We start from the raw sequence: 14,675 nt of genomic DNA on the forward strand, positions 1-14,675 counted from the left end.
TGTAAAATAAATCTATGAGAAAACGGTTGATAAATTGAAGATAGATATAAATTGTGGCACATGAATATGTTTTTAATATCCTGAGTTGCACAGATGGACACTCAACGCAAGTTTGCGTTAAAAGGCCCCTTTAGCGATGACTTTTGTCGCCACTAAAAGTCCCCGCTGAGACTTTTAGCGGTTACTTTACTTTTGTCGCTTAAAGTCTTTTTGCGAAAACAATGACGCTAAGTGACAACGCAAGTTCATTTTGGTCATGTTCGGAAGTGGTCATGCACCTACGCACTAACTCTATATATAGTAGGCACTAACTCTATATATAGTCTCAGATACAAGAACAGTATCTGAAATACAAGACAAGCAACAAGCAAAGGACCAGCAAAAGCCGATCCTGCAAATTTATTAAACAAATTAGCATAAACATTTTTTTGACAGTTAATTCTTGGTCGTCAATGATTTTACAAGCTTTCTAGCATTCAATCACCAATCACATACAATGAACTTCTATACAGTGCTATTTCTGTTAAATCAAGAATTCATCATGGAGTAGATGGGGTTCCAACTTGAAGAGTGACGCAACGAGTGGCAACTTCTTTGAGGGGTGAAACTTAGTTCAAACATTTCCTTCAAAACCATTCCTGGTTCCTGAAAACCGTCAAGCTGAGCAACAAGGAGTGCACTTTCTCGAACATGGTTTATATCTGTGGCATTGGTCCATATTTTCCGTGCCAATTGCAGTCGTCGCTGCTTGCTATCCAATCTGATGTCCCACTTCTTGAAAAGATCTTCTCTATCTTTTGCCGATAATCTCCTCTGCATCAGTTTGCTGAGCATATCTCTCTCACGTTTCAAAGCTCTGAGACTGTAATTTTCACCATGAAAATAACATGTTAGATCCAGGTGTTTCACCATGAAAACCGTTACACATTCATGGGGATGCACGGGCGTGCACACACATATGTTTGTGTAACATTTAGCTCAGACTCAATCAAAACCCAAACCACTTGGTACAGGCACAAGTTCAATGTTAGATCCCGGTGTTTTAATATTGAACAAATCGGGTGAATCGCAAGTATACCCAACCAAGGTGGATTAGACTTAAGTTCAACTTATAAATTGAAAACAGAAAAGCAAAAGAAAATGAACAAAAACATGCATCTATTTCCCCAACAGTTAAAACATTTCTGAAGGCAAGAAAGTGCGCTCTTACACAACATAGAGAAGGAAAAAGCAGATCTCACCAGAAATTTCTCACTACAGAGGTCAAAGTCCAAATATGCTTTTACAAGTACAGTTATACTAAATACCTTAACTACCATGCCATATCCTTTTATATTTCAACCAACAGCATATGCACCTGTTTGTCAAGGCATATATGCAGATAGAAATTTTCACTTGTGCTTTAGTGGACAATAGGCCCCTGCTATCAAGGAGCTTGTTAAGGGCATGACCATATCTCTTTTTGCTTGCATTGATGTTTTAGGTTTTTTAATTGGCGAAATGATGCACTTAGCTGCAGCAAAGACATCCTCAGATTGCAGGTTCATGCCCTCTTATAAAATAATCAACCTATACTGAACATTGACAATGTTAATGTGGGGATATGATATTCTCCTTCTCAGGATATGTGGATTGTGGAGATTATGCTAGTTTCAACTCTTTATTTCACCTTCTCATATCGTCAAGTGTAAAAGGTAGTCACTAAAAGGAAAAACATAGGAGCAACATGAAAGCGACCAAGTACCTTGAAGTTATGGCAAAACTGTAATCATTTCCCTGAAAGTATTTAATCTTAAGAAAGGACAGTCTCCTCAACTCTACTTCCATGTAAATTGAGTCCGCAGGGTCACCATTGAAAAGCAGGAAGAAACAACTTCTGTGGATCAAGGAGACATTGCAAGTGTGCCATAGTTCAATTATCTCTCTCTGCTGCCTCTCAAACTCAGTAGACCAATCAGACGGCGGTTCAATGGGATCTAAAACTTCAGCCTCCAGAACTTCTTCCATGAACTTCTCATTCATTGCATCTTCATCAACATTTGGTTCATCATCCTGTGCATCAACCCAAAAAAGATCATGGTTAAATAGTGGTTGATTTATGGTGCATTTGAATCCCTTGGATCTCTAATCCAAGAAGAATTTTAGATCACAGGATCTCAAGATCCTCAAAAAACTGGAACACTCCTCCCCTCCCACCCCACTCCAAAGTTCCCATATTTCAAACTGTAAAGGATCTCGGATACATGTTTTTTAGGGATTTCAGATCCTTGCATTTGTATCCCTCAAACTTGGTGTGGGTACATGCAGATTCATCTTTGCATAGGAGTTCCGAGGGACTCAAATGCCCATGAAAGAAAACCAAGAAAACAATCAGACGCATATGCTAACCTACAGTCATACAACTATTTTTCATAACATGGAAATAAGCCTAGTGTGTCTCAAATCAAACAAGAAGAATAAGAACTTTATGAATAACATCCCTGATAACGAAAGATGTTGGAAAACCTTCAACAGGAAAAGCCACACCTAAAAAGAAGATAAAGCGGAAAATTTCATATATGACCAAAGACTGTTTAAGTGAAACAAGTAATTACCAGAACAGAAGCTTGCACCTGTTCACCATTGAGCTGCTTCTGACACTGAAGTTTAGCCATCCTATCCTTCAGTTCCACAACGAAATTGCGGATGCTGCTTATGTTCTCTTCAGCAGCAGTTTTAAATTTATATTGTGCTTTTTGAACATCAAGAATGCTTTCATCAGAAATCTGAGAACCATCTCTGGGCACTGTTTCTGTTACTGCAGAAAAACTCAATGTGGATGGCCTCCTAATAACCTCAGGCCTTCCAGGAAAGTATTTCTCAAATCTGCTAGGTGGTGTGTTATCATTCGGGTAGTCCTTCCAAAATGGCGATGGAGAGCCAGATGCAAATGCTGCTCTACAACTTCTGCTCCTTGTTAACATAAAGCTCTTAGAACTGGTAAATCCTTCAGTTGATGGCCAATATGATGATTCATCAGGATACGGACTATATAGATTTTCTGCAAATTTCTTCTCACTTTGAGGTTTCTGATCTAATGGAGCAATAGAGGAATCTGTATGACTGATGTCTTTTAACTGTATATCACTTGGCTCATTTTCAGATTTGTGTTCATCATCACATATCGCAAAAGGTTCCACTGCTTCTGTTTCCAAGGAGAAGGACTTGAAGTCAAGCTTCTGATCAGTGCTTGATTCATCTGCCTGGATGCATCTCACGTCTTTGCACTCTATTTCAGAATCACTAGAATATGTGGCAATTACACCCTGATTTAGACATGGGATTGATCCAGTTGATTTTGGACTCATTGAAAGACAAGAAGAATCTTCATTAAAATACATAGGGCCTTGTTGCTTTTCAGGAGAGCAAATATGTGAATCCGCATGATTTTCCCCACTCACTGGATCCACACGGGTTGTGCCCTCCACTTCTACTTCCAAATCCTTTGATGCATGCAGTGCCCCCAAATCAAAAGTAAGGCCTTGGTATCCATCATAAGACTCTGAAACTGAAAACGCATCTTCACACGAATTCAATGCATCAGGCGTTGGAGCACCACATGATTCCTCCTGGAAACAAAAAAAATAGAACATAACTAAAAGGTTTCATGTACAAGCAACAGGATGGAATACCAATGAGACTTAAGTTAATGAAATGCACCCATGGTCTTGAAGGCTGATCATCGCTTATAACTTGAAGTAAATCCTCAAGCCGAGACTGAGCAAGATCTCTTTGTTGGATCAATTCTTTTATCTCTTTTTCCATCTAAAAACAAACAACGGGTATGACCTTTTAGCATCATATCAAAAAATATCCATGCTCCAATGACTGTTAGACCCTTATAAAAGCAGTCTATGGATGCATCCAAATCTATGTACGTGCATGAATCCCTTATCATGTTTAATCTGATTTTGCTACATATTTCTGTGCATTCAACCAAACCCAAGCATTTGCCTGCTTGTGTTATCCAATAGTCTAGGAAGATTTACAATTTGGAACAAGCATGTTTCAGAGTTCAAAGACTATAAGTGAGACAGTTATAGTAATTGGCCAAGGATTAATTAAAAAAAACGCAAGTAGAAGATATACACAAGTTACCTTATATCTCCACCCAAATATTCATCAACATTTCACAGCTTTCTACACCAAAAGGTCCAAAACATAAAATTTATTGAACTTACAGATTCTCAAGCTTGCACAAGATTGAAGGCCAGGACCAAGATCGAAATTGTCTATTTATCAAATTCATTTCCCATAGATCAAGTTCATCAGTTTCCAAGCATCTATAAGCCAGTTCCCTCCACACAGTAATAGCACAGCTTAGATATTCTGAATTCAACTCCAATTGATTACTACAATTATTTTTTATCAAATGATTCCACTTGTTATGGTTTATTTAAATCCATAACAGAATTTTTTTTAGGCACATTTGAAATAATTCTGTGATTTCCAATTTAGTGAGTTACATTTTAGTATTCTTGACATCTATGTGTATGTGTTGCTTTCAGAAATTAACCTAGCTCAATTGGTTTGGTTCACTTCAAGGTTTTAAAACCCGGTGACTCGTCACTCGGCTCATCCTTGAGTGACTCGTGACTCAGGCCGGGTCAACTCGGTGACTCGGCTGGGTCATGTTAACTTTATATTTTATATAAAATATATAAATATATGTATATATTATGATTATTATCTATATTTTATAGTATTTTACCAATATATTATATATAATATACATTATATGATATTTTTTATAATATATTTACATATATATAATCATATTTTATATATAATATATATAATATATATAATTATATATAAAATATATTATATATGTATATATATGCATGACTCGCCCATGACTCGACCAAGGTTACCGGAAGCGCCATAGGGCATGGGGAAGTGCAAAACGTGGCGCTTTTGAAATGTGCTAGGAAGCGCCAAAAAAATTGGAAGCTCACTTCCCCTTCTTTTTTCATTTGTTTTGTGTTTTCATTTTTACTTTTCCTTTTTTCTCTTTTTTCGCTTTCCCTCGCTTCTGGTTCGCTTCCTAGGTCGCTTCTGAGACAAAAACTGGTTCGCTTCTAAGTAGTTCCGCGCTTCCCGCTTCCTAAAATTTTGAAAGTACCTCGCTTCCCGCTTCCCCGACTGGCAACTCTGGACTCAACTAACTCTTTCATGACTCGGCCGAGTCAGCCCATGACTCGAGTGAGTTTTGTTAAAGCCAAGTTCAACCTGGTTTTGACCCGGTGATTGGGCAATCCGGGCTGAGTCACCGGGTCAACACGGCTATGGTTCACTTTCAACTCATTTTCCATTACCATATATGGCATATCCTTTTGAAGAAAAAGAAGAATTTTAATTACATTTAATTAATTTTTAGTTAGAAGAAGAAGAAGAAGAAGATTTTTAATTACATTTAATTAGTTTTTAGTTAGAAGAAGAAGAAGAAGAAGATTTTTAATTACATTTAATTAGTTTTTAGTTAGAAGAAGAAGAAGAAGATTTTTAATTACATTTAATTAGTTTTTAGTTAGAAGAAGAAGAAGAAGATTTTTAATTACATTTAATTAGTTTTTAGTTAGAAGAAGAAGAAGATTATTTTTAATTACATTTAATTAGTTTTTAGTTAGAAGAAGAAGAAGACAGCATTTTTTATTTTTAATTACATTTTTTTAGTTAGTTTCTTCACTTCTTGTATGAAGAAGAAGAAGAAGACAATATTTTTTATTTTTTATTAGTTTCTAATTACATTTAATTAGTTTCTAATTACATTTAATTAGTTTTTAGTTAGTTTCTTTACTTCTTATATGTTAATCTCATATATTTTAACTTTTATAGGTTAATCTCATATGAGATTTTCTAGTGCTTATTGGTTGTTGCTTTATAGGACACTATATTTTTCAATTATATAATTAGTTTTCCAGTTATGTGAGATTTTCTATTGCTTATTGGTTGTTGCTTTATAGGACACTATATTTTTCAATTATATAATTAGTTTTCCAGTTATGTAATCAGTTTCTTAGTTACTTTTATATGTTAATCTCAGATTTTTTTAGTACTTATTTGAGATTTTCTATTTCTTATTGGTTGTTACTTCATCAATAAAACATTTCTTTATTTATTTGTATTTTTAGATTTTTTTTATGATTTTTTTTATAATTTTTTTTAAAGTTTTCAAAAAAAAATTGAGGCTTACGCTTTACGCCTTGCCTCAGTTTTTGGTGGAGCGCCTCGCTACGCCTCAACGCTTTTCACAATACTGGTCACTTGCCAATTACAAGTGGACCACTGTAAAGACCTGAGCCAGAGGAGAAGGATCAAAAGGGAAATTCTCTGAAAAAAGAGGTCCATCAAGCAATAGGAGACATTGTGTGACTTTCATCATCACTATCCAGATCTGATCATGGATATCTAGATCATGTATAACTAATTGAATATCAATCAAGAATTTTATGGGGTTCACCCACCACGTTCCCTCTATGTGTATGTAAACCTGGAATATATAATAGCAACTAGACTTCAATCCTGTTGGTGGGCCATGGGAGATACCAAGAAGGTTAAAATCACCAAGTACAAACACAGTCCATCCATAATCTGCTGTGACTAATACAACAAAGAGTCATGTATCATAGTTCCATCATTTACCTTATACATAGGCATGACCTAACCTAACTATTAATCATACAGAATTGCATATCATCTCTAGGAAACTTTGGCATTCCTTCAACTATCATCAATGTATTTCTGAGAAGTGGAGATACATGCCCCAAAAGATGTCCTATAGTTGGCCAATAGTTTTACAGTCTTTGGGTTGAATAAGATAGCTGGACTGGTTAGACAAGCACTACCTTAATTCAGGGATCTCAGCTTCAAAACCGATTCAGGGCAACCCCAATCATGACTATCTCAAAAAAATAAAAGGCATACTTAACATTCACTACATCAGGGGAGTATAATCAGATAATCCTACCTCTTGGAATTATAAATCATGCCGGCAGAACATGTGATTTCTTATAGCTTCTCGTGTTTCAAGGGACTGAACAATTTGTGATCTTTTAAAGATATTCAACATACCAAGATGATGAAGGTGATGAAACATAAATAAATACAAAAAATGATAAAAAAGGCCACATACAAGCACACACAGATGCACACATACATACACACATACAAAGTCAAGTGGCATACATTATCCTAATATGGTAAAAAATGTATACATTACAAATGCAGAGTGATAAAGTGCATATTCAGAAAGCATTAGTATGCTTGATTGGGCATGTTTGCAGATCCAAGAACATGTGCATCGTGAATTTCATGCTTCATGGAGAACTAATATAGTGCATCTAAAGCAATTTTTGTTACATGCATATTTAATATCCAGAAAATAGTGCAAGTTATATGTAAACCTTTCGAATCTGGTCATCTTTTTCCCTCAACAATGCATCAGACTGACATGAAGCAGGAGGTGCACCTGGAGTTCTCAATTCACTTTCCAACCTAGTCAATTCTTTCTGTAAATGTTTTACCAATGCCTTATCAGACATTACCACATTAACCTGTGCATTTGTAACCACTGCTTTAGCACAACTTGCAAAGAGAAGGGTATTCCTTGACTGCTCAATATGGCTTCTTGCAGGACTCATCGTGCAAATGATGGCAGTTCTTGCATTGCCTCCCAATGAATATTGTAGTATGCGTGTGAGCTTTGAGTCTCTATATGGGATGTGTCCATTTCTTCCCTTGCTGTTTCATGTGAAGCATATTAAGTAGAGATAAATGGGAGAAAAAAACATTATCGAAATTACCACTGATAACATTAGCATATTAAAGTAGTAGGCATATTCAGTGAGTACACAACACAAATCCATTATTCCTGAAGCTGTGATGGTATATTCTAAAACAGAAATGCAACCATCATCATCATATCAGAAAGTACATAAGACCAGTCACAATAATTTCAACATTTTCTAGGACACCTCCAAGCACATGATATGACCATCACATTTTCAATTTGCAGAAGTAAAATAGTGAATTAAATTGCAAGTGTTGTAGATAGATGGCATATTCTAGTTCTGTGATGGGTTAATCAAGAGAAAAAAATATTTAACACTTTCAACTCCAAGGAAAGAACAGCAGCAAAAACCATGTCATGTACAAGTTTGATCATGCACGATCAGAAATAACAGCAAAAATACAAGAAAGAGAATAAATTGCTCTGTAATACACCCAAAATCAGCTTAAAGATTACAACCACAAAGATTCTCATCTCATTTAAATAACTTTCCATGGCTTAATTTTCTCCACAAAAGTAGCTAAACACTTCTTGAATAATACCCCTCACAGCTCATGCTTCCTGTTATAACCTCTTATGGCAGTTGCATGTAGCAGCAATATAATTCAGGAAGAATCACAAAATTTATGCAGAACTACATCTCAACCTGCTTCAAGTAAAAGATAAAGTTACTGATATCACAGAAAGATAAATGAAACAAGGATGAAACTTAGCTCACATTGTTACTTAGGATTTTTGGAAATAGTATAGGCTACATCCTGAAATAAAAGCTTCAATGCATGCCAACATGTGACTCGTATGTAATCTAAGCATCAGCTTGCAAGTGACAGCCTGCTATAAGATGACTCATAGTCACAACCTACAATAAGGAAAGAAGCTTATACACCTGGAAATGTAGCCAATGGTGCTTCACTTGTTGAAATAACAGCAAATCCATTTATATAGAAATTTGTTAAGAAATAATAGACTGACCAGATTAGGACCTTAATAGAATTTCACAAATCATTCAATTGTTTTCTACTGTAAGTAGTAGATGTCATTATCCACTTATTTGTTTTATGCTTACGAAATAGATTTCTATTTTATTTTCTCTTTCTTATTGAAAGTACAATTAAAATACTGATGCTTTCTTACATCTTAATAGTGGCACATTTAAGAGCAACACAACACAAGAGATCAGAAAAAAATATGACCTTAGCTTGCGAATAACAGTTCCAAGTGTAAGCAAACTGCGATTTATATGACACCCTTCTTTCAACCTTACACCTGCTCCTAAAGACTGAGATGCACGTTCGCTTCCCGCCAGATCAACAAAGTTCTGCATGTACATGCCGTTTATATTCTTTACTCAAGCTTTAAAAGTCGTTCAAATACACATGAGAAATTTCCCGCTAAACAGCAAACAAAACTAAACATAACTATTGGTGCGTACCACACTTGCAACCAGGCTGCTAGAATTGTCTCTGCCAAGAAACTCACGAGCAGAACTTTCTATTGTCTATAGAAATAAAGAACAGGAAGATTAGAAAAGCACATAGATATACAGCAGGATTGCAAGATTACGCTATCCAAGCAACTAAAATCCAAAACCACGGATAAAAGCACGCACCAGCCTAAGAATTTGATGGGATCTAGAGCTTGTCTCATTCAGGGTAGTCTCTCCAATCTGCCTTTGAGCTGCAACAAGTCATGTACCCTCATGAATACACAAACAATCTCCCAAACTTAGCACAACACCAGACATCATCCTACCTTCACATATAGACAGGAGATGCTTCATATGGTTCCAATCCTTTAGTGTCTCCTCCGTAAGCCTCTCCACGACTGTCCCTCTCTACCAACAGCAAATAAAATAAGCATAAGAAATGCAATGGCATCCAGATATCTGCGCAAAAAAGGTCATCAGGTCACACCTCAGGGTCATCGAGAAGCCTCAGAGGAGTACTATCTGTGCTGAGGAGATCTCTCACAGCTTCATTGTAGATTTCCATGGCCGAGAACTTCACAACAAATTTCCTTTCCTTGTGCTACAGCCAACATTAGCAAAACCAGCCGTTAGAACGGAAGAATCGACCAGTGACAGACAAATGAAAGAATCTATTCACTTTTTCAGATTGATATGGTTACCCTCAGCATGTAGTCATATATATCGGCTACAGCATACTCTGTGATCCCACGCATGGTGTAGGTCTTACCGCTGCTGGTTTGTCCATATGCAAATACGGTTGCTGCAAATGTATTACCAAACATCAGGCTTTGAATATCCGTCAATGTGATGAGAAACTTGAAGTTGCGTGAAAGTGAAACGGTTCATGCTTACAATTAATCCCACTAACAACAGAAAGAGCGACTTCCTTCGCTCCCTCCTCATACACTCGTCTTGTTGGCGTCTCATAGTTGAACACTCGGTCTGCACATCCACACAGAAAACAATTCAGACATACCACCAACCAAACACACAATGGATTAAAATGGTGAGGTCTTTGATAGATTAAATAGACGCTGATCCAGCAGGGTAGATATGCAAAGATGCTATAATGAAGACTTTCCACAGATTGGCCAAACACAAGGATAAAATAGAAATGGAAAAGGCACGCATTTAGAAGAAGGGAAACACGCTCACCGAATGTATAGGCAGTAGGGAACATTGCACGCTCAGGAAGGTTGTTCCTGAATATGATGGTGGCGTCATTGATGCATTCCCAATCCGACGTATCATTCCTCGCTATCTCCTTCTCATTCAAGGGCCTCAGCCTAACAGACACCAGGATCCGCTCCTCCCCTGCAACCGGGGTCTTCTCCGGAAGATCAACCGCACCAATTTCCCCCATCTTCACCCTTCACACCCCTCACAGAGGAGGACAATTCAACCCTTACTGCAACAATGTAGAAACAAGGGGATCACCAAAAAACCACCGGTTGCCTAATGCCAACCATAGAAAAAAAAAGGAGAGAAAATTTTATAAACTCACAAGAAAGCAAAAGCATGGATCACCTGAATGACATGTAAAGAATGGATCATGGGCAATGGATGGGGAAAGAGAAAAAAAACAGCACCGGGGACAGAGAAACGATTCCACCAAAACAACATTCTATATGCAACTGTTCAGTCTGTTCTATTTATGTATTGGTGAGGTGGTGGTGTTCTTTTGAGGGAAGCGGTTCCAGACAATATTAAATTGATTTGTTAAAACTATCAATCGTTATGATAAAGGAATACTTTAACGAGCTTGCAAGAGGGTCAAAGATAACTTTTTTCCTTCCTAAGGAGTGGTGGTTGGCGTGACTTGCGTCTCTGCTTTAGGACCAAGTCAGAGCGGGGCCTGGGGCTGGGAGGTGACCTTGTATTGGCCAGCACAACCACCCGACCTCCTTTTTCAACCAGCCTTTTAAAAGAACTCACATTCCCAACCAATCATGCAGCCCACCCCCCGCCATAAATGAACATTTTTGCAGGCTAAAATCCCAACTTTTGTTCTCAACAGAGAAATTCCGCAGACAAAACAAACACCACCCACACCCCTCCACAAAAAATTTAAAAATAAATACGTGAATAAATAAATTTCATGGTAACAATGTAATAATAATGATTACTTCCATTATTGATAAAGTAAAATAGAAAAGGAAAAACAAATTATTGCTTAGAGGATAAATTAGAGCACCTTTTTTTTTCTAAAGGCATGGGGTTAGGCAGATCCCTACCAGATATAACTCTTAAGCCCCATGTGGCAGAGGGATTCGAACCTGGGCTTTCAGCTTGGCACAGGACCCGCTTACCACATGGGATACCACCTCGGTGGCATAAATTAGAGCACCTACAACTATTAGAATGTCGTAAAATGAATGTGTATCAGGTCAGAGCAAACACTGACCGCCATTCATCCACGCGATGAACGGCATCCCAAATACCATGGATGGATTCTACGCCTTCTAGATGGGTCCTATATTTTTTTCAGAGCCGTTGATGCCCTGGATGAACGGCATCTAAGGTTTTTAAAGTGAAGAGCTGAAGAAATAGTTCCTCCATGGTATTTGGGATGCCTTTCATCCATGCAACGAAGGGCATCAGAGTCAGTGCTTGCTCTGACCTGATACGCACTCTGGTAAAATCAATAGCCAACTTGAGCCTGCACTAATGAACATGGAATCGAAAAAACAGTTAATAGAATCAAAATAAATGGGTAATTAAAGAGTAGAAACCATTAGATTTTTGCTTCGGCATTAGACTAAAAATGCCACTATCTTCGCAGATTTCAACCACCAACTCCAAAACTCAGTACAAGAGTACTATGCCCCTTGCTCGAGACGAAACAAGAAAACTCCCTGGGGGGCAAGGGGTGTGTCAGGGGTTTGGTTTACAGGGTCGAAAAAACGATCGTAAGGAAGGCTTAGCCAGAGCGACAAGGTCTCCGATCCCGAGGATGGTTTCTCCGCCTCATAGAAAAAACTCCAAAACTCAGTGAAAATGTGCCTTGAATCTCAAACTACCACCGTTCGGGTTTTTTCACAAAGATTACTCATCTACATTATAACTTTTTTTTGGACTATAAAATTTCAAGACAAAAAAATAACAAATTTCTCGCCTTTTTTTCTGCCAAGACTTGCTAATATTTTGCATCTCAGCGTCAAAATGGCATAAAAACTAATGTTTCAGACAATACACGTTTACCTCAAAGAGGAAGTAAAATCCCCCTTTAGGAACTTCAAATCTTGGCTCAAAAAAAAGTAAAAGAAAAGAAAAGAAGATAAAAAAGTTCTTCCTCTTCAAACTCAAACAGGTTGTTACGACCAAAATGCCTGAAAATTTGGTTTCCGAACTTAAAAGATCTAACAAATTCAAAAGGAAATTCCATCACCAACTCCATAACTCCGTGAAACCGCGCCTAAACCCTCGAAAATCTCTGCAATTTTCTATTACAGAAGAACATCAACATTTTGATTCCGCTTTTTTACTGACACATTTTCGCAGAAATTTGTCTCCACTCGAGAACTTAAAGGAACAGTTGGGAAAAAAAGAAGGAAACCGACGAAGGTTCACCTCCAAGAGACTACGAACCACATATCAAACTCGACGAACTCCGCGATACCCAACATCAACTTCCCTCTCAAACGCCAGAAAACTCCAAGATCAAAGAAAACCCGAGACCCGCTCAGTTGCTCCACTCGGTCTCTCCTTCAGCGGACTGCCGAATCGCGAGATCTCGACCGCATTTCCACCTAACATCTTCCCATTTCTCCTCGCGCGTCCAAATCCCGAGATCCTGGTTTTTTACCATCCAAACGCCGCTCTCTCTCTCTCTGAAATCTGAATTCTTCTTTCCTCGAACAGCAATTCGAATTTCGCGAATTCGAGCGCCAGGTAAAAAGGAGACAAGGAGGAGGAAAAAGAGAGAAAGGAGGGCGTCATGGGTTCGCCCAACCACTTCTTTAGTTAGGGATGGCAGTGGGGCGGGGCGGGGGACAAGGTTTCCACCCCCGCCCCGCCTCAAAATTTTATCCTCCACCCCCGCCCCGCCTCCGCGGCGGGGATGGATTTTATCCTCCACCCCCGCCTTCATCCCCGTTTCATGTCCTCCACCCCCGCCCCGTCCCCGTCCCCGTTTCATGTCCTCCACCACGATCGACGCAGTCTACGCCCGGTATGCCTCCTCGAAGGCGGAGTTGAACCGCCTGAAAGCCCGCCTCGCGCTTTCGGCATCGATCACCACCGGCATCTCCGCCATGGCCGCCACGACCTCGCTCCACGCCATGCGCTCGTAGTTAGCGACGTACTGCCGAAGCTTCTTAGTGTGCATTCGCACCCAAGCGTCGCCGAGGACGAGTCAGAGATCGGAGCTCTGCACCATAACGATGATGTACTGAAGATTGTTCGTAAGAAAGAGGTAGGAGAGGGGTATGTCTTGCTAGAGCTCCGCCCTCCCGTCGAGCTTGCAGAGGAGGCTGAGTATGAGGGTGGATGCCTCCCCCTGCGACGGCCAACGGTGGTCGGCGACGGCCCGACTACAATGATAATGCGGATGGGAAAGGGGAAGAGGCGACGGCCCGGCTCGGCAGCTCCAGGGTTAGGAAATTAGGGAAGGGAGTTAGGGTTAGTAAACAGTAAAAATATAAAGGGTTGGGGGCGGGGATGGGGCGGGGCCGGGACGGGGATGGGGCGGGGCGGGGCCGGGACGAGGATGGGCCGGGGCCGGGGCGGGGATGGGCCGGGGCGGAGCGGGGGAACGTGCCAGTCCATCCCCGCCTCCACCCCCGGACGGGGATGGATTTTAACCTTCGTCCCCGCCTCCATCCCCGTTTCATACCCTTCATCCCCGGTCCAAACTGGGCGAGGCGGGGTGGGGCCCCGCTTTCCCCCGATCCACTGCCATCCCTATCTTTAGTTCTTTTGCATTGGGGTCTTTATATGCACGCCCAGCAGAACCTCCTGGAAGTTGATTTTTTTTTTCTTTTGCTTCTATCTATTTTCCCTCTAAAATTTGTCTTTTTAATTTTTTTGCTCTGTTTTGATTGGCAAGCTAGGGGATAACTATAGATATGCAAACGGGTCGGAATCGAAAACTACTAAATATATGGGGATTCAAATTCGAATCAGATACGAAATGACCAGAAATTGCAAAACCTCCATCCTAAATCCGACCCATTTGCATCCCTAGATAACTCTATGTGAAATTCGAACCCAAAACCTAGTTAACCACTAGGAATGGCAGTGGACCGGGGTGAAGGCGGGGGACAAGGTCTTCACCCCCACTCCTCAAAATCCTGCCCTCCATTCTCACTTTCATCCTTGCATGGGTTTTGATTTTAATCTCCGTGGACGTTTCATGTCAGTCCAAACGGGACGAGG

The 14,675-nt window shown here is 39.6% G+C and overlaps 1 protein-coding gene across 1 annotated transcript; it reads right to left on the reverse strand.

Annotated features, from left to right (window-relative positions):
• Positions 1–348: 348 nt before the first annotated feature.
• Positions 349–13,257, reverse strand: LOC149835886 (ATP binding microtubule motor family protein). The gene is made up of 14 exons (XM_090008821.1): positions 12,870–13,257; positions 10,455–10,707; positions 10,152–10,241; positions 9,959–10,059; positions 9,745–9,858; positions 9,584–9,665; positions 9,441–9,508; positions 9,264–9,329; positions 9,025–9,149; positions 7,446–7,782; positions 3,700–3,804; positions 2,595–3,608; positions 1,745–2,052; positions 349–862 (listed from the first exon to the last, which is right to left on the reverse strand). Exons 2-14 carry the CDS (start codon positions 10,660–10,662, stop codon positions 529–531), a joined length of 2,952 nt encoding a protein of 983 aa, XP_089864947.1. The 5' UTR covers positions 10,663–10,707; positions 12,870–13,257; the 3' UTR covers positions 349–528.
• Between the last annotated feature and the right edge of the window lie 1,418 nt (positions 13,258–14,675).

The sequence above is a fragment of the Nuphar pumila genome, chromosome 6 (genome assembly GCF_984573655.1).
Source record: "Nuphar pumila chromosome 6, dmNupPumi1.hap1.1, whole genome shotgun sequence".
NCBI classification, from domain to species: Eukaryota; Viridiplantae; Streptophyta; class Magnoliopsida; order Nymphaeales; family Nymphaeaceae; genus Nuphar; species Nuphar pumila.